Source organism: Rhagoletis pomonella, unplaced genomic scaffold, assembly GCF_013731165.1.
Source record: "Rhagoletis pomonella isolate Grant_MI unplaced genomic scaffold, Rhpom_1.0 Rhpom_scaffold_00007, whole genome shotgun sequence".
Lineage (NCBI taxonomy): Eukaryota > Metazoa > Arthropoda > Insecta > Diptera > Tephritidae > Rhagoletis > Rhagoletis pomonella.
In genome coordinates, this window is record NW_023458561.1 from 12,311,054 (window position 1) to 12,331,589 (window position 20,536).

A 20,536-nucleotide genomic window follows, 5' to 3' on the forward strand; every position below is an offset into this window, starting at 1 on the left:
TGCAATGCCAAGACCAGGGCGTACTCCTCCTGTAAGAACAACAATGGCGACCTAGTTACCGATGTTCAGAACGTACTTAAATTATGGAGGGAACACTTTTCCACCCTACTGAATGGTAGCAGCACGGAAAGTTGCGGAGAAGAAGAACCCGAGCCCGCAGTCGATGATGACGGAGTCGATGTTCCACCGCGTGACTATGACGAGGTACGAATAGCAATAACGCGGCTGAAAAACAACAAATCTGCTGGAGCTCTCGACGTACGAAAACCACACTCTATAAGTCACTCATCATGCCCGTGCTGGTACATGGCGCAGAAGCATGGACAATGACAACATCCGATGAGGCGGCTCTTGGAGTATTCGAAAGATTTCGCGGAAGATTTACGGGCCTTTACGTGTTGGCGACGGCGAGTATCGCAGTCGATGGAACGATGAGCTTTGCAACGATATAGACATAATGCAGCGAATTAACACCCCTGTTCTGCAAATCTTTCGTATTCGGATTTTGCTACGAATCGTAGATATAGTACGCTGCAATCCGAATCGTATTTTCGAACTTTCGAAATTCGTAACAATGGCAAGCCTAAAAACGAACGAGTATAGGTAAAATTAGTCAGAAGAATATTAGTTGTGTTCTTTTAAACAGACAAATTTGCCTTTCGTATATACGTACATATATTTTTATCCACTGCTTTATATGAACGAACAAAAAAGAGTGTTTGTTGCCCCTCATCGAGAAACTTGGGTCCGGTTTAGTTATTTGTACAATGATTTTCGTTTGTTGTGTCCAAAAGCATAACGTAGTCAAAGGATTAAACTTTAATTTAAATAAATGTTTCAAATCTCCGAGCAATAGTTTATTGGGTACTCTTTATGAATTTGAACAACGATTTTGGGTTGCTGTGCCCAAACGCGTGAATCGAATCAAAAACCTTTTACACACACTTGTAGACAACAGTTCACGTTTTATTACAAAAATAAAATTTACTATGTCTGTGCACTAATTTATTAATAATGTCGGTTGGAAATATGGTATTTTTTGCAAGTTTCCGAGCTGAGCAGTAAAAAAAAAAATATCCACAAAATATCTCTGCAAAAGGTGTTCAGCCCCTCTTCTTTAGCAAAACAGAAAGGAACATTCTACTTAGTGAGGGTTATAATCCCTAAGCGCGGCCGAAGGCCGCCTAAGCAGAAAGGTATTCTCTGCAAAAGGTGTTTAGCCCCCCTTCTTTGGCAACACAAAAAGGAGAATTCTACTGCCTGAGGGTTATAATCCCTAAGTGCGGCCGAAGGCCGCCTACGCCGAAAGATGCTCTCTACTAAAGGTGTTCAGCCCCTCTTCTTGGGCAACAGAGAAAAGAGTAGTGAGGGTTTTAATCGTTTCGGAAAAAATCCAAATTTCCGCTGTTTTCAAACAGCTCCCAAGGGGTATTTAGGGGGGGAGGGGCGTGAGGGGTGACTTTTTATAAAGCGGCGTCCATCCTTTTTCGTTTAGGGGGGTTTGGGGAGCCACGCCCCCTTCCCCTCCACCCCCTTCCCCTCCGCCCCACCCCTAAATCGTTGTACAAGTAGCTAAAGATTTCCCGTTTATTAATAAATTCGGTTTGCACTATGCACTTTATTGCAAATTTCGCTGTGGGTTCGTGCAAAAATACTGTGAATGGCGTATCCGGAATTATATGCACAAAAAATGTTGTACGGCTTTGACATGCGGAAGCCCCTCTTCTGCGGCAACACAGAAAGGAGAATTATAGAATTTATATATATATAGAATAATCCCTAAGCGCGTCCGTGGGCGGAAGAATCGCAACAGGTGGACCCAACAAAGTGCATGTTTTCAATGGCTTGGAAGAGGCTGTTATTGCATTAACTGGATTGAGAACCAGTTCTTCAGGCATAGGAGGTTGTGGTTGAACAATTCAACTACTATGGTTACTATGCCCGACAGCTCCGCATATCTTTGCGAATTCACTTCCATAGCGTGCTCCTACGCTGCCGCTATAATTGAAAATGCAATAGAATTCATTGTTTCTTTCAAAAATCGAACAGATTAAGATTCATCGATTTTAACACCCCTATTCTGCAACTCTTTCGTATTCGGATATTGCTACGAATCGTAGAAATAGTATGCTGCAATCCGAATCGTATTTTCGAACTTTCGAAATTCGTAACAATGACATGCCCAAAAACGAACGAGTAAGCTTTTTCGCGTGATTTTGTGCGAAAACAATTCTGTGTCGGAGGCTAAATAAAAGATGTAAATCAATGTGTGTTTGCAAGAAATATTGGTGGTGTTCATTTAAACAGATAAATTTGCCTTTCGCATATACGTATATTTTTATCCCCTGTTTTATATAAACAAGCAAATAAGAATCTTTGTTGCCCCTTATCGAGAAACTTGGGTCCGGCTTAGTTATTTGTACAACGATTTTCTGTTGTTGTGTCCAAACGCATAGCCCGAACCCAAAAACTTTAACATGCACGTGTAATCAAAGGATTCATATTTTTTTAAGATAAATGTTTCAAATTTTCTACCACTAGCTTATTAATAAACTCGGTTTGCACTATGCACTTTTTTGCAAATTTCGACGTGGGTTCCGCGCAAAAATACTGTGGACGGCGTAGCCGGAGTGATATGCACAAGAAACTTTTGACATGCGGAAGCCCCTCTTCCCCGCAACACAGAAAGGTGAATTCTACTTAGTAAGGGTCATAATCCCTAAGCGCGGCCGAAGGCAGAAGCAAGCGCAACAGGTGGTGGACCTAAAAAAGTGTATGTTTACAATGGCTTGGAGGAAGCTGTTATTGCATTAACTGGATTGAGGCTCAACAATTCAACCAGAAGCTGACATAGATGCGCCCTTGGTTACTATGCCCGGCAGCTCCGCATACCTTTGTGAGTCCATTGCCATAGCGCGCTCTTACTCCGCTGCTATAACTGCAAATGCATCAGAATCCATAATTTTCCTCAAAATATTGAAAATCAATAAATTTTACTATAAACAAGCACATGATGAGTGCTTTTTTAATTCCTTTCCACTTTGTTTTCCTTCATTCAGCTATCTTCGAAAAACAACTCATAGCTGGCAATGCTGCACATGTTTCCGCAAGGGTTGCAGCATGTGGGTTTTTCGTTTTTCGTAGCGTATCTACGAATTACGAAGATTCGGCTTCTAGAATAAGGGCGTAAATTATGTTCTGGCAGCATAAACTCATCGTAGAGTATCTGTACGAGTCTTTATTACGAACGGATTCAATGAAGGCTCTCTACAAATTTCGAAGTTCGTAGCTATTCGGATTCAGTGATAGCACTTTCGTAAATTCACGAAAATCGAGCCTCCGATGCATTCTGTGATTGCTCTGATTAATTTCGCCAGGTGTCTTAAACTATGTTCACATATCAATATTATCCCAATCAAAACTCGTTTTTTAATCACCCCGTTTACACAGGCAAATCTCAGATTATTAGCCGTCAAATTTGTTGTGCTTGTTATTCTCACATCTCAAGGAAAAGTTATGTTTCTTCTCTGTGCCACCGTGATCACGTTTTGATGCTATAATAAGCAATATAAATATATTTTAACTTAACATTTTATTAAAAATACCTTTACAAACCTCTTTTCCTTGCTAGCGAACATTTTTGTTTACTTTTACATTTGGCATTTCTCCTCTTTTTTGCAAAAACAATCGATAAAACTAGGATGGACACCGAAAAGTTAAGAAGCCATGTTGATGGGTAAGAGATTAATAAAAACTGCGAGTTAATTAATTTGTGTCAAATATATGGAACAAAATGTACCTTTTATTTTTCGGTTTAGTTTTTCATACATTTGCCACAGTATATTTGCATTCAAGTTACACACATATATTGCATATTGTGAGTGATTATTTATAAAAGATTTAACACAAATCAACTAAATATAGATTTTTAACTATAACACAAAACACAATAAAATCTTGACTTCAAAGTCACAGAAAAACTAAATGTATTTTTTATAAAATAAACGATACAAAAATATGCATACATAAATGTTTCTCAGTTCTGTTGTAGTTAAGAGTCACTGCACAAGCTTTTATTCAACGAATTTATGACTTTTGCAGCGGTCAACGCACACTCAAAAAAAAGATACATAAGTATATATATATCGTCACCTGAAATGCAAAATAACTGACATCAGCGTAACAGTGGCTACACACGACGAACATGTGCGCGCACACGCTCGGCTTGTGCGGCGGTTCACGAGCATCCTCGCAAAAAATCAAAAAATTTTGGTTTTCAGCGACCATGCTCGTCGTTTGTAGCGTGGTTTGCGAGCATCGCATTGGAAACAAAAACAACAACCTCATTTTGTATTGATGCTTGAAGTGTGCACTTCGGCGGATAAATGCATCCAAGCCATGTTCGTTAATTGCATTTTTGAGAAATGAGGCTAAATTACTATAAGTATATGTATGTACATACATACAAGTAAAATATAAATAAATTTAAGTAACACATACATAAGTTAAAAGCATTGCAATTGCATCATCCGCGTCTTGGCTAATCATCTTTACGCTATCACGACAAAATGAGCCGCTCATCGTCTGTGGCAAACGACAGCGAGCATGTTGGCGCACATATGCGCGCAGATGTTCGTTGCGTGTAGGCAGTCTAACTGAAATGCAAAAAGTCGTATAAAAAATTCAAAATTCACTTTTTGATTGCTATGATGGATTTCATCAAATTACAACTCCGCACATCGTTTTATGAAAGAAGAAAAAATTAGTCACGACTTTTTCCACTTCAGTGGCGATGTTGGTCCGTTATTTTGCATTTCAGGTGACGATATATAGATATTAACGCGTTTTTATATTCCACATTCGCTACTAACTCGTGAAAAATGTTCTTAGCCTATTTGCCCTTCTGCGAAGTGTTTCTTTTTTGCCTTATCAAACTTTATTCAACAACCGTTGTAAATCTGCGAAATTCAGCTCCCTCTTTTTTTGTATACTATTATTTAATACCATATGTATGTATGTATTTATATTGGTACATATTTTTATGAAGGTATACGAGATTTTTAAATATATGTATAAACCTTAGTTTCTGTGTTCTATAAGATTAAGGGTGATATTATCACTTGCGAAGCGAATGATTTTGGCGAAGCGAACGGTTTGGCGGAGCCAATTTAAGGGCAGGGAAGGCATTAAAAGTTTTCGCGATGCAAAGAACTTCCACAAGCTGGTAAAAAAGAACACTCTTAATGCATATTTAAGTTGCGTCCGCCAATCCATTCGCTTCGCCTAACCGTTCGCTTCGCCAAATTCATTCGCTTCGCAAGTGATAATACCGCCCTAAGGATTGGATCTCATTAGTGAAACACGATTTCTACACATTTTTATGGGTTTCCAGCAATCGCTTCGTTTTATTCCTAAACATATTCGTTGCGCACCGATGCGGTGTGGTAGTATCAGAAGAAAGGCTTCGTCGATTCCTTTAGATTGGAAAGTCCCTTGGCATTTCCTACTAGCGTCAAAGAGAAAAAAATTAAATTTATGTTTTTGAAGATCGACCAAATTCGCTAGCGATTTAGATCCAATCAATAAGAAAAAATCTTATCTGATTTGTGCACATCAATGTAATATTCGATATAAGTCACGTGTAAGCAGCTTTTTTGCTTTTGAAAGCAAAATTTGCAAATTTGGCATTCTGCTAAAATTTGCAACATTTTTAATTAAAACAAACTCTTGGTAGGTACAATTTTTAACATTCTCAAATTCACATTTCTAGATTCACTAAATAATTATAAAATATATTCCATGCTTTAATTAATATTTACCTTTTGTATATATGTATGTATGTACATATGTATATGTATATATTTGCGTTAAGTTAAAAAATATACATATTTTTTAGTCCGCAATAAGTTTAAATTTCACACTCAAATTCGTATTTGAAAATTTGGGGTTAGTTATTTGTTAAACAATAAAACAGGAGGCACATAAGGGAACCAAAGGATTATAACTTTGATTAATTTTACTTCCTAAGTAAACAGGCTTACAATACGTCTAGAAAAATTTAACAATGAAAAAGAATCGACAAGAAAATAAAAATAACACAGAAATACTTTTAGTCCATCAATCCACTACCATATCTAAGTTTATGAAAGGAGACAAAAAACAACAATATGATGAGGTCCCTAAAAAGTTTAATTGTAAGAATAAACAATCGAGTTAAACGTTTTCAAGTTCTGTTTAGATTTGACTAATAATTTTCTAGATCAGAACAAAAACGATTACTTCGTAAGAGTAACAATTTAATCAAGTTGAATAAACTCAGCTTAGAGTAACGTTTCAACTGTAAAATTTTGGAAAAAGGCGCTCTGCTGTGCATCCACGAAACTTTAGTTGTCAGCCTAGCGGTACACGTAACAAGGTAGGATGAATGCGTTTAAACGCAAGTTGGTGTGTGAGACACGGTAGCTTCTATATTAGAATCCTTGCTGCGGCAACACATCTCACATATTCGTTTCGTATCGGGATTGAGAAAAGTGCAAAACCGGCAACTCCATTCGCTTGGGCCACTTATTTGTGGTTGAAGGTTTCCAACTTCCGCAGCGGCTTGCTTTCGATTCTTCAATCGCACGATTCCGTCCGGTTGCGCTTCGCCGTTGCCATTATTATTGTCGATTGTTGAAGTTGTGAGCAAATTCGAAGTTAGCTTTAAGGCAGACTTCGTTTTTTTCCCTGGCTGTTGATGTTGCTGTTTTAATATGGATTTTTCCTGTTTGCCCAACTTTTTCTCATCACGCTTTTCACCGTCCGTACGCGCTTTGCCTAGATCATTTGTAATTTGTCGGCCGGATTTAGCCGATTCTATGTGATTTAAACGGCGCCGTTCAACGGGAGCTTTTCCGCCGTTGCAGCTTCCCCCGCCACCATTCGATAAATTCATTGAATCCAAATCTAACCCCTGAACAAGAAGATCACCCCGTTCGCCTAAATCTTTTGAATAGCCAGATCGCTCTAGGTTCTTAAAAACATAGTTCCATGATTCGAAGGAGCCAACACCATCCTGGTTTTTAGACGCTTGTGTTGGCGAGCGTTGCGTAGGATGTTCGCTGTGGCACACGGTGACGAAATCATCAAAATTCGAATCAAAGCTCATTTCCGAAGCTTCATTGGTATGAGTAGATATTTTCCTTCGATTACCAGCTCCAGATATTCCGTTGAGCGAAGTGGTACTATCTTTCAATTCCATGGTCTGCAGATGTAATTGCTTGTCATTATTGTCAAGTACATCCTGAAGAAAGGGGGAGAGACAGTCATATTATTAGTGCAAGATTTTTTATTTATTTATTGAAATTCAAATTTTAAACTAAAGGGAGCATTTACAGCTGTGAGTGCATTTTTGAAATGTTCTTCTGTTTACAATATCAACATGGAGGGAAGCTTCGCATGCATAATGACATAAATTAAACGTTTTTGAAATTCTATTGCAACTAAAACTTCACTTCAAGCAGATACATATGGGTGTTTCCATACAGCCGTACGCGACATTCATACGCTTATAGAGCAACGTAAATCTATCAAAAATAGAAGTTACAGAAAAAAAAACATTACGGTTATGTTTCAACCAAAGGGTACTATGTTTGAGAAAAAAATAAGCAGCCTCGAAACTTTGGTGTGGAAAATATCCGTTCAAAACCAGGTGATAACGTACGCGACAAAAAAAGAAGTGGTTTTAAATTACATATACATATATGCGAAAGTCTGCGAATCATGAGAGTTTTTCTTTTCTTTAAAAATTCCTAAACTAAGCTAAATAATGTACCTTTACAATTTTCCATTTTTTGATAGAAATTATCTCTGGTTAGTTTTTATTAAAAAAAATTATAATAAAGTACGCGACATAACGTACGCGACAGACTTTTCCCGCATACACTATTTTTACTAGTAACACATACTAAATTAAATTTTTTCAGTTCTTCTCTCCACCGTTTCGCATTTTCAAAACCTTTTTCCGCCATCTGAATACGAAATTTAAAGTTATAAAGCCGTTTGAATTCATTTGCTTGCATTTTCGGTTTACATTTTCATGGAAACACGCATATATGCGAAAGTCTGCGAATCATGGGAGTTTTTCTTTTCTTTAAAAATTCCTAAACTAAGCTAAATAATGTGCCCTTACAATCCTTTCATATTTTAAGAGAAATTATCTCTGGCTAGTTTTATATTAAAAAAAAAACAATAACGTACGCGACAACTTTTCTCGTAAGTAATAAAATGTATTTATTGAGAACTCTTCTCGCCACCGTTTCATTGTTTTACAACTATTCTAAATAATTTAAATGGAAAATTTGCAATTAACATTGGTTTTGATGTATTTGATTGAAATTTTCGTACTTACAAAACGTATGCGACAAACTTTAAAGGGTAATAAAATATATTTTTACTTCGGTTGGAAAGAAAATTTTACTGTATATCTTTAACTAGAAGAATTCTGGCTTAAGAATTGTAATCTGCATTACCTGCGACTGCCAATATACAAATGACATAGACAAACAATGTTTTTGCATAACGTACGCGACATTAGAATACTATCAGAAGCAAATCAAAAAATTACCGTTATTCGAGCTCTAGCTTCTCCTTTTTCTCATTTTTATAGTTAGTTGTTATTGCAAATTTGATTTTAAGATGTAATTGTAATGTTTCAAATCTCTTAATTTAGTTAATAGGAAAGAGAAAATAGTTCATTTTATTAGAGAAAACTGAGTCGAAGAGACATTCAGTTTTACTCTTCCATTTTTGAGTTTTAAAATTCCAATAAGCTGAAATACTTCTATAATATAAAAATTCGAGTATTTTTCTCTTATTAATTCGTCTTAAAAACCCTTTTCAGTTGTTTTTATTTTTTCAGTCCTGGTTGACAATTTCATGGAAACACCCATATGCAAACATAATAACATTTCAAAAAAGGAACGATAGTGAATTAAAAAGTCCTCAATCGTGAACCTGTCTACCAAGGCGTATTCAATAAGGTGGTATCGGTACGCCAACAACAAAATGTACATGTATTTTGATTTTGCTTTTGCGGCGAGGACTGTCAAAAATTTCATACCAACCAATCAACAGCAGCCATTTGACATATGAAGCCGTGAGGCGAAGGAAAATAAAAGGGTGCTGCTATCACCTGTTAAATACGCCTTGCTGTCTACATTTTCTATCTCTCTTGTTGTCTATATTAATATTGAGAGCAAGGTGTATTAAACAAGGTGTGATTGACAACTCAGGTAGGCTCTCTTTTAAGGTACTATTATGCCAAAAAATATAAACAATCGATTCAAAATTCATACAAAATTTTTTTAATTTGACTTTATAGGATGGTTCTTCTGAGAGCCATGGCAAATTCAATCACAGTTTGTTGAATACATTTTGATTGAGTGTAAGTTATCGTAACGTAGAGACAGCCATGATAAAAAAAAATAGGAAGGTAGAGCCGCTGAGAGGGATTATTGACGTTTGCAAGCAATTTAGTTTTTAAATTTTACCCACAACCTCACACACACATTCTCATTTTCAATCTCAAACAACAACTTTGAACAATTCCTTTTTATACATTTCATGAGCATGAAATGGTATTATAACTTTGGTCCGCTGTTTGTAAGTACCAGAATAAGAAGAGATAGACCCATTAAAATGTATACTTAAATGATCAGAACGGCGAGCTGAGTGATTTAGCCATGTCCGTCTGTCCGTCTGTCTGTCTGTCTGTCTGTCCGTCTGTTTGTATGCAATCTAGTCTCTCAGTTTTCGAGATATCCGGATCAAATTTGGTAGGTGGGTGTATTTTTATAATGTATTAATCATTTGTCGGAACCGGAAGAATCGGACCACTATAACATATGCTCCCATACAACTGATTGTTCAGATATGAGATTTTTCGTTATAACTTCTCCATTTATGCAGCTAGGAACATGAAATTTTGCAATGCTTCCACCCATTATCAACAGAAAACTTAGAGTGAAAATTACAAAGATCGGGTCACTATAACATATAGCTCCCATACAACTGATTGTTCAGATATAAGATTTTTCGTTATAACTCCTCCATTTAAGTAGCTAGACTCATGAAATTTTGCACTGTTGTCACTTATTATCAAAAGAATACTTTCAGTGAAAATGGCGAAGATCGAGTCACTACAACCTATATCCACCATACAACTGATTGTTCAGATATGAGATTTTTTGCCATAACTTCTTCATTTATGCAGCTAGGAACATCAAAATTCGCACCGTTTCCACTCATTATTAACAGAATACTTATAGTGAAAATAACAAAGATCGGGTTACTTTTACATATAGGTCCAATACAACTGATATGCGATTTTTTATAACTACTCCATCTATGCAGCTAGAAACATGAAATTTCGCACTATTTTCACTCATTATCAACAGAAAGTTTACAGTAAAATTAACAAAGATCGGGTCACTATAACCTGTTTATTGCCCCCATAAAACTGATTGTTCAGATATGGGGTTTTACTTAAAACTCCTTTATTTGGACAGCTAAAACCGATTAATTTCGTAAGCTATTTTTTAAATAATAATACAAAGTCTACTGAGAAAATCGTCAAAATCTATGCTGTATAATCTTAATCTCTTGTACCACTGATTGTTCAGATACCAGTTTTTGCGATATATGTATCTATTTTATGTAGGAAGCTAAACCCATTAAATTGTGTTACCGGTTTACGTACCGATCACACAGCAGTGAAAATCACTTAGATTGGTGCTATATAAGGTATATCTTCCATACCTCTGATTGTTTAGCTAGAATTTTTTATATATGTATCTCCTCTATCTATGTCTGCTGTGAATATATAAATTTTTTCAAATGCAGTAATCTGTTAACGTAAAATTTTCAGATGCTCATGAAAGGTATGGAGCCTTCGGCATAGCCGAAGACAGCGCTGCTCTTACTTGTTTTACTCTCAATTTTATATGACTTTAAAATGTTGGCAAACTTCAAAAAAAAAATCATTGCCGACGAATTGAGAGAACGGTTTTACCTTACTATGTTTTTATCATGGAGACAGCTATGGGCAGATAAATGCTCTATAGCGATTTATGTACCTTAGGGCGGGTCGATTTGTATAGAACGATTTTTTCGACGTCGCTCGTAGAAGATTCGGAAGTTCTATGAAAAAAGTCCTTTAGACAATAGCTGTAAAGTCAATTTCGAGCCTACGAAATCTTAAAGAAGCAATATTTAATTAATACATTAATATGAAGATTAATGTTAACTAAAGTGTTACGAATATTATTCTTAAAAATCAAATCAAATTATTTGTAATTTTATTTGTCTTCTGCGCATTTATTAAGTGTAAACAAGAGAAAGAAAACTCCGGTCGTGATATCTACTACGCGTTGCACAAACAAAAATGTTAAAATAAAAGTTGTGGAGAATGAAATTCTCTACACCTTTGACATTTAAATTTGTCAAGTATTTTCAACAGAAATTGTTGAAAATGGCAAAAACCGTGAAAATTAAACCAACTTTTCGCACTTCTTCCTAATTATTTGCAATACATTTTTTTAACTGTAGATATAAAAAATTAGGGAAATTAAATTATCTGCAAATTTTTATCTACAACACAAACAAAACCCTAAAATCTAAGATGGCGGATTGTTCCCATATCAACTTTAAGGACAATGCTGTGAATCTATAATCTACGAATAAAATAGTAGTAAACTGCGTCAAAAGTTCCAAACTACAATTTTGTTTTTGAAAAAGTCTAAAGTTACTGGGCTATATTAGCTAGCGACGTGTGATTCATAAAAATAGAGAGAAGAAATAAGATACCTCGTGTTGAAAGAAAAAGGATCTAAGCCCAAAATATTTACAAATACGTTGTTAATTATAAAAACAAATTATGATTCAAAAACTAATGTTAATAATAAATTTTTTATATATTGTACAATTTTATTGCTCTTAGTGTTTTGTAAATTTCACTTTGATTTACATAAAAATAATTACATAACCAACAAACATTAAGGTTAGAGAACGATGGGAAAACGAATCAAATAAGTTTCTCGACGGTAGAAGATTAGAATACGATTACAGAAACTGCCGAGAATTGTAGCATTCGCTAAAAAAGGGGAATTAGTTATCGATATCGAGAAAAAGGTTAGGTCGTGTTTTAACGTTGAATTCTAATGGATTTCAAATATGTTGGGTTTTTCTAATCATTCTCTAATCGAATTCTAACCTAGTTCTCTAACCTGATTTTCGATTCGAGAACTGCATAAGAACTCTAATGTATAAGGTGACATCCTGTACCTACACTATCGGTCATATCTATAGCACGCCATTTCAAAGTGATATTGTGTGCCACTTTTGTTTATATATTTATTTTAAAGAATTTTCAATTAAAATACAGTTCTTACTCTAACAAACCCCATATAAACCCGAGTTTAACAATTTGTAGAAAACTTCAAAAAAGTGCAACAAATTTTCACCTAAGTTTCAAACTTTTTTCTCGAAAGTGTTAGAATTTTTTTGAGTACACAGTTTTTTAGCCACTGCAATTTTATTCCGATAACGTGCAAAATTCAAGTGGCTACGAAATACCGTTAATTTTTTAGGTTTTTTTTTGTCGCATTGGCTTCCATATGAAGGGTGAACACACCAAAACTGCGACACTTAGAAATTACTACCAGAAACAAACTAGCAGGCTTTGAAATTATTTTTTTTTTGTATTATATAACTTGGAAGTTTAGATGTTATTAAAATATTAAAATATTAGTTATTATTTGCTCCATCTGCAAGTGATCGGTATTTTCATCGCACACGCGCCATCATGTTCTGCACGACTGCATCATCGACTTTACGCGATGCGCACAACTACTTTGTTTTGCACTCTTCAATATTTTTCACTGTTTCACCTGTTTTCTGCAAGATTTCTTTGACAGTTGACCAATATTCCCCAATAGGACGTGGCTATGGGCTATTGGGTGGATTGCAGTCGTGAGGTACAAAATTGATGTTATTTGCATTATACCACGGCAATGTGTCCTTGGCATAGTGGCAGGTTCCCACGTCCGCCTAGAACAGTGGCCTACTCCTTATCTGTTGATAAATGACAGAAGACGCCTTTTGAGGCACTCATCCCGATAAACTTGATCATTCATTGTCCCGGATGGGAAAAAGGGCTGCTCTTACGGCCACAGGATCAAATAGCTTGCCAAACCATGTGGTTTTTTGGAAATTTGGACTTCATTTTCAGCTTACAACTTTCAGGGGCATCTTGACGACTTGCCCCAGCATAAAAATCTTGACCTGCAATATATTTTGAATTTTTATAGCAGTAGGTTTCGTAGTTCATAACAATGCAGTTGTATTTTTTAATTTAGAATTCATACATTTTCCGAATGCGGGATTTCGCTGTAACATTCTACTTTGCGCCTCGGTCTGGCGCTGTTTGAGCTGTAGAACATCTCAATCAAGCTTTCCGCTTTACCTTTTGTACGAAAAACTGCGATCTGCGTACGGATTTTGCAACATAACGCGACAAAATATTCGGGTTTCGCGAAAACGCACTGAGGACCTTCCGAGCACTGTTTTTATCACTTTGACCATGCTAACCCCCGCTCCCTGGTTTTCTCGTAACTGCCAGGCCTTATTTGTACCGATTAAAACCCTGCAAACTGTCGAATAGTGCAATCTTTAATTTTTTAGCAATTTTACGTGTACTTAAGGCCGGATCATTTATAAACTCGTGCAAAATGGTTTGTCTCGTTTCTAACTCGGTTGCCATTTTTAACTCAAATTCAAAATTTCTTCTACGTCCAACTAAGGTCATGTGGTCAGCTTATGGTATTTGAATTTCAAAATATAGAATTCGTTTTGGGTAAGTTATAAGCTTCCCAAAGTGTCGCAGTTTTGGTGTGTTCACCCTTTAATGAATAAACTCAATTTATTTGTATATGGATGAAAACCGCAACACCTTTGGCGAAAAAAAATTCTAAAAAATCAACGGTAACTTTCAGTCACTTGAAACCTGCACATTATCAGACTAAAATTGATTGGGCTAAAAAACTGTGTACTCGAAAAAATTCTAGCACTTCTGAGAAAAAAGTTTGAAACTTAGGTGAAAATTTGTTGCACTTTTTTGAAGTTTTCTACAAGTTGTTAAACTTGGGTTTATATGGGGTTTGTTAGAGAAAGAACTGTATCTTAATTGAAAATTCTCAAAAATAAACAAATAAACATAAGTTGCACACACAGTTGCAGTACCGAAACTTTTGGTTCAGTACCGTGTACCAAAACGAAGGTTTGGGTACAAGCAAATGTACCGGAATATGCAAAGGTACATATGTACATTTTTACAAAAAAAAAATTAATTAGCTGTTTGACTTGACTTTCAAGTTGCTACATGACTTGAAAGTAAAAATTGATATCAAGTCGGCGTTCAAGTTGTAAACGTGCGTGTGTGTTAGTAAAAAAGTGTGAGTGTATTGCAACTTCAAACCAAGATCTTGATCGTGTAACGTCCAAGTTATTTCTTTATTTTATCGACAATATCGATAACTTCCCCATCACTAGCTCAAATAAGAAAGCGAAAAATGTCAAGAAAGCGTGGAGTGAAAATTAAAATTATCGAATTGACTTCCGAAGGCGGCGAAAGTTCAGATGTTGTAGTAAATTTGTTGAACAATGCAATGGAAAAGTTCAATCTGAAAAGCATACTATAAAATATTTCTATACGAACTATTCAAACCTCAAAATGAATCCAATTTAACTGATTCAATTTTTCGAAGTGATTTTGGAAAAACCTTAAGAAAATTCATAACTTCGGAAATTGTCCATTGATTTTTATAAATAGGACCTGGTTTTACTCGGAATTGCACATTCTTTTCGAAGTAATTACTGAAAGAGACTATTTTGTTTTGAAATTTTGTACAAAATGTTGTAAAAGTGGGAAAAAATAATACAAATTTGTGTTGACTTCAGACTTATTCCAACAATGTTAAATTGTACCAATATTGAGCTTTGTACCACGATTGTTTATTAGGAAAAATTAAAAAAGCAACAAAGTCTAAGCGGTAGAAGTTATAGCAGCTATTTCGGAGATCACCACATCTCTTCATCAGACTTCTTTTTTCTAGACTTCAGCAGGGATCGAACCTGCTTAATCGACGTTCAAAGTCAGAAGCGTTAACCACTGACCTATGTACTTCCCGTAAACTCTTGTTGCTAATTCATTTTCCTTATTCAACCAACTAATATCAAGTATTTAAACTCGACAGCGTGGTTGTTGTTGTCAATTCTATACATCCATTTGCTTATTTGCTTTTTTGTATAGTTTCCGGCAGGCTCTTCCTTAACTATGTATTTGTCAATGTTATTGTGGCTTATTAACATTTTATTTTTAATATTTTTTTGAGCTTTGTACCACGATTGTTCATTAGGAAAAATTGAAAAAGCAACAAAGCCTGAAACTATACAAAAAAGCAAATAAGCAAATGGATGTATAGAATTGAAAACAACAACCATGCTGTCGAATTTAAATAGCGGCAAATCAGCTGCACTTGATAGTAGTTGGTTGAATAAGGAAAATGAACAAGGAAATGAGCAACAAAGCTCAATAAAAATAAAATGTTAATAAGCCACAATAACATTGACAAATACATAGTTTAGGAAGAGCCTGGCTGAAACTATACAAAAAAGCAAATAATCAAATGGATGTATAGAACTGAAAACAGCAACCACGCTGTCGAGTTTAAATAACGGCAAATCAGCTGCACTTGATAGTAGTTGGTTGAATAAGGAAAATAAATTAGCAATAAGAGTTTACGGGATGTACATAGCTCAGTGGTTAACGCTTCTGACTTTGAACATCGATTACGCAGGTTCGATCCCTGCTGAAGTCTAGAAAAAATAAGTCTGATGAAGAGATGTGGTGATCTCCGAAAGAGCTGCTATAACTTCTACCGCTTAGACTTTGTTGCTTTTTCAATTTTTCCTAATAAACAATCGTGGTACAAAGCTCAATAAACAAAAAAAAACTATTTTAAGTTTTCTATGAAGAGCATAATGAATGAAGTATCTTTGGAAATGGACACTTTTAACAGTTGAAAATTTTCTTTGACTCATGTAGACTTCTGAAAAAAAATATTTAAATTAGTTTTCTACAAAGTTTTAAACTTCATATGGGTTTTTTAAAGACTGAACTGTAATTTAGTGGAAAATTCTAAACCTAAGTAAATAAACATGAGTGGCAAATAAGATCACTTTGAAATGGGGGAGCTATTGATATGGCCGATACTACTTATAATTTGCTTTGTACGCGATCTTGCGGATCTTTAAATAAAAAATAGATATTAAAAATAAATTTTTCGTAACAAAAAACCGCCAAGTACAAGTTTTTATTAAAAAAGAACATTCGTAACGTTGTAATAAGTATTAATCTGCATATTAACTTTGTATTAAATAAAAATAGCTTATTTTAAAATGTCGGAGGCTTGAAATTGACTTTAGAGCTATGGTCTAATAGACTTCTTTTATAGAATGTTTATAAGGCCCGCCCTAATGTACACATCTACTATCTATATGTTATGAGCAGAGACCGAAAATCACCCTCTCCAATTTGAAAGTGCCCCAAAATAACTCTTACAATTTTAGAGAAAAAATAACCCACAAAAGAGAACAGGCGATTTATTTTTTGTAAATGTCTCGCCCAATGGGAAAGGGCTATTTGCCTATATTTTCCGTTGCTGTTGTTCCCCGACACTTATCGCTGGGAGAGAAAAAGTAAGTGTTACGAGTGCGGTTACCCACAAACGTGTACGTAGCGTACCGCAGAAGTGCGTAGAAACATCAAATAGAGAGAGAAGCAACGTCAGCGTCACCGTCGTGCGGTAGCAGGGTTGCGTGATTTCAAACCAGTTTTGATTTAAAATCCGCTATCAATTAAGAAATATATTTGATTTGTGAGTTAGTTTGTTGACCAAAAAAAATTAAAATTTATTTGTGATTTGATTTTTAGAGCGAATCAATTTGATTTGTGATGTTTTATTTGTGATTTGTATAACCATGAAAAGATTTTATTTAATTTTTTTGGCTCAAACTAACTAAAAATTTACTAAAATTTAATAGCACCTATACCAATATTTAATTCTGCTTATACTGGTATATATGTATGTATGTACGAAAAAATGCTTAATATAATAAACCGAAATATAATAAAATAGATTATTTTCAGGGTGTCATATTATGAATGTGCACGCTTTCTTCTTTGTCATAAATGTTCGCGTATGTACAGCGTGGCGACGAATAACTGTTACCCGGGTTGTTTTGAGAAATAAAAGGGTCCTTTATATATTTTGCGAAAAAGGTATTTTATTGATAAATTTCGACAGATTTTATTTTAGTTGTATTAATTAGTTTTTAAATTTTAACCCTTATTTACATTTGCCAGCAATGTAAACTCTGAGAGAAAAGTTCATTTGCCACGCAGGTCTTCGTCAGTTAATTTATTCCATATCTTGGCCTAAAGGAAATTTAAACGGTTGATAAATAACCCACAGCTGAAAACACAAGATCGCACAGTGATTTGGCATGTGAGAAACATTTTTTGCCTGAGAGATTTGTGTTTGTGTCAGTGAGAAACACAATAAAAATAAGTGGAGGGTTATTTTCGATCTCTGATAGCAAAAAAATTTAATAACCGATTAATCGGCTAATTGATTAATCGAAAGCATTCGATTAATAATTGCAATTAATCATAAGAAATTAACCGATTAATCGATACATTTCTTGTTAAATTGTGGAAGCATTCGCCCTGAATTCAGTGCGCTAACAATCGAGAAAACTAAAAAACGAAGGGAAACAATAAATAAAATTATGTAAAGTAGTATATCATCCGTTATACACCCCGTGTCAAAATTATAAGCGCACCACAAGAATTTTTTTTCGTTATTTAATTTTAGTTATTTTTTTAAATACAGCTTATTCTTTAGCAAAAACCGTATAAATATAAATATATCAAACTTTGTGCAATATTAAAAAATTAAAAAAAAATCGGGCTTTTTTATTAATTTCTTAGAAAAATTTTCAGTATGCAGTTTTGTAGCCCACAAAATTTTTTTATAAAAAATTGGAAGATTGAAGTATCACTTACCGTTGATTTTTGGCATTTTTTTACCGTGTTGATTATTTTCTTCAATATAAAAAAGCATTTGGAAGAAAATTCGAAACACCGCATTAGGAAAATTTAATGAAAATATATGCATACCTGCGTTGTAATTTTTTAGTTGCTTGCTACTTAGGTTGCGGATTTTTGCAAAATATCGTTTAAAAAATTTGTAGAATGCAAAAATGTAAAAAATCTCGCAACTATTAAAATTATACATATGTATGTACTGAGTAGAGTGGACACTTTTATTTTTGCTAATAGGGGTCTTCACCACGGTTGCCAACCGTCCCGTTTTCGGCGGGACTGTCCCGGATTTAAGAGCTATGTCCCGGTCCCGGTACAATACCTGCCGGGACGCAAAATGTCCCGGTTTTTGGCAAGAAAAAATTTTGACATCTCGTTGTAAAAAATTTAGATCTCTTTAAATATTTAAATATTTACATATTACATATTCTATTTACTAATCGCCACTATACGTCGTAAAGTAAAAGTACAAACTATGAAGTACGAAGTATTTCCGATATTTTTTTTTGTTGAGAAGAAACTACCTGCAAAAAACTTCCAAAGGTCAATACGATTTTTTACTAACTTCAAACTGGCACCTTGTTATAGTAAAATGCCAACGTGTAGGCAAATTCATGGAATTTTACTGAGTTTTGCACAAAGTTAAGAGATTTTTTTATGTTTTTTTGTTGTAGTATAAACAATATTTTTATAAAAAATTCGCCGAAAATGTTAAGTAAAAAATGTTGCATACATTGTGAGAAATTCCTGGTGACAATAATTTAGTGCGGCACTATACATACATACATTTTTAGTTAACTTTTATTAAAGTTTTTAAGTAATTTAGAAATATCATTGAAGCTTCGTTTTATGAATTTTTTTATATTTATATAAAATTTTACTTTCTTTTTGTTATTTATGGCCTCATAACAATTATATTCAACTATTTGATTGAGAAAGGAGGGAGAGGACAAGATTAACATTAGAAGGTCTGCGAATACAACAAAGAATACAGGACGCGATGAACTTCAAAGAAGACAGGGATAACATAAATTGCGCATATCGGGCAGCAATTGGACACATTGGACGAGCAGATGAGCGATAATAAACATTAGGCTGTGATATTTTTATTTTTATTTATAGTTATTTATTAGTGATGTCAAAGTTAAATATGTTAAAATAATTATTGTGTCAAATGTGATGTAAATGTACAGATGTAAGTGTTACCGTCGAAGAATTGTATTTGTATATGTGTAAGTGTGTTGTTTCCATACTGCAATATCTAACATTGTATCTAATGGTTGTGTTTTTTATGTTTTCTTTTCCAAATAAATAAAAACAGACTCCCTGAAGAAGGCGAAAAACAACGCCGAAACGCGTAGGAGGAAAAAAGGAAACTTGTTTATGCTTTTTTAAACTACCGGCCGGAAAAGCTCCTAAAATAAGAAAAACAGTAATTTACATTTTGATAGAAGTTATAGCTGCTATTTCGGGCAGCTATTCTACTGCTATTTAGACTTGACCATAATGTTGTTGGTGATTTTTTGTTAATAACTATTCTATATTTAGGGCTAGGTTTGGGCAAATGAGCGTAAGTGCGAAATTTATGTCCAAGAGAGGGCCACATTTCGATGGTCCTCTGCAATAACTTCTGGTTTTCACAAACTCGTCCAGAAAAATAGTGAGGCCGACTTCGGGCTAGTGAGAAGCAAATATTACTAGCTCAAAATGGCTGTCAACAGCCCGAGAATCAACCAAAGAGACAAAAATTTACCACTTTCGGGCACCTGCGGGCGAGCAAAAGAACAGACTTGTTGTGTGTCCCGGTTTCAAGAATCCAAAAGTTGGCAACCGTGGTCTTCACACCGAATTTTGTACTCGGTAACTTGGTGTTCAGTAATTTTCACCCTTGTATTTTGTTTGTGTAAAATTATTTTATTATCGGTTTACCGTTACCGGATTATCGGGGTGGAAGCTTGATAATTTTCTGGTAGTTGGTAAACTGCAATCAGCTGTTTGATATTATCCAATTTTAAATCCGACCGCTGCCGAAAGGCAAAAAGCATATGAGTAAATAAAATTCCATCAAATTTTTGTTACAATTCTTTTTTTTATGGGAAAAAAGCTACGAATCAGCTGTTGGTAGACATAGTTTACCAGACTAACAAAAGAAAGCTGAAAGGACGTTCATAGTTGATGAAATTATCGAGTACCAACTAGCAGTTTACCAAGTACCAACTAGCAGGTGTACCCTTAATACCCTTAATATTATTGAGATGTAAGAGTGCCAATTTTGTTACGTAATTTTAATTCATACATTCTTATGTAAGTAAAGTAGTAAATTTTGATTATTTC

General features: G+C 34.8%; 1 protein-coding gene across 1 annotated transcript in view; it reads right to left on the minus strand.

Moving 5' to 3' along the window:
- Positions 1 to 6,168: 6,168 nt before the first annotated feature.
- LOC118742335 (protein tamozhennic) overlaps positions 6,169 to 20,536 on the minus strand; it is a gene marked incomplete in the record, with an annotated part of 52,190 nt that continues 37,822 nt past the window's right edge. Inside the window, 1 exon segment of the mRNA XM_036474326.1 lies at positions 6,169 to 7,282. Coding sequence (XP_036330219.1) covers positions 6,431 to 7,282 — 852 coding nt within the window.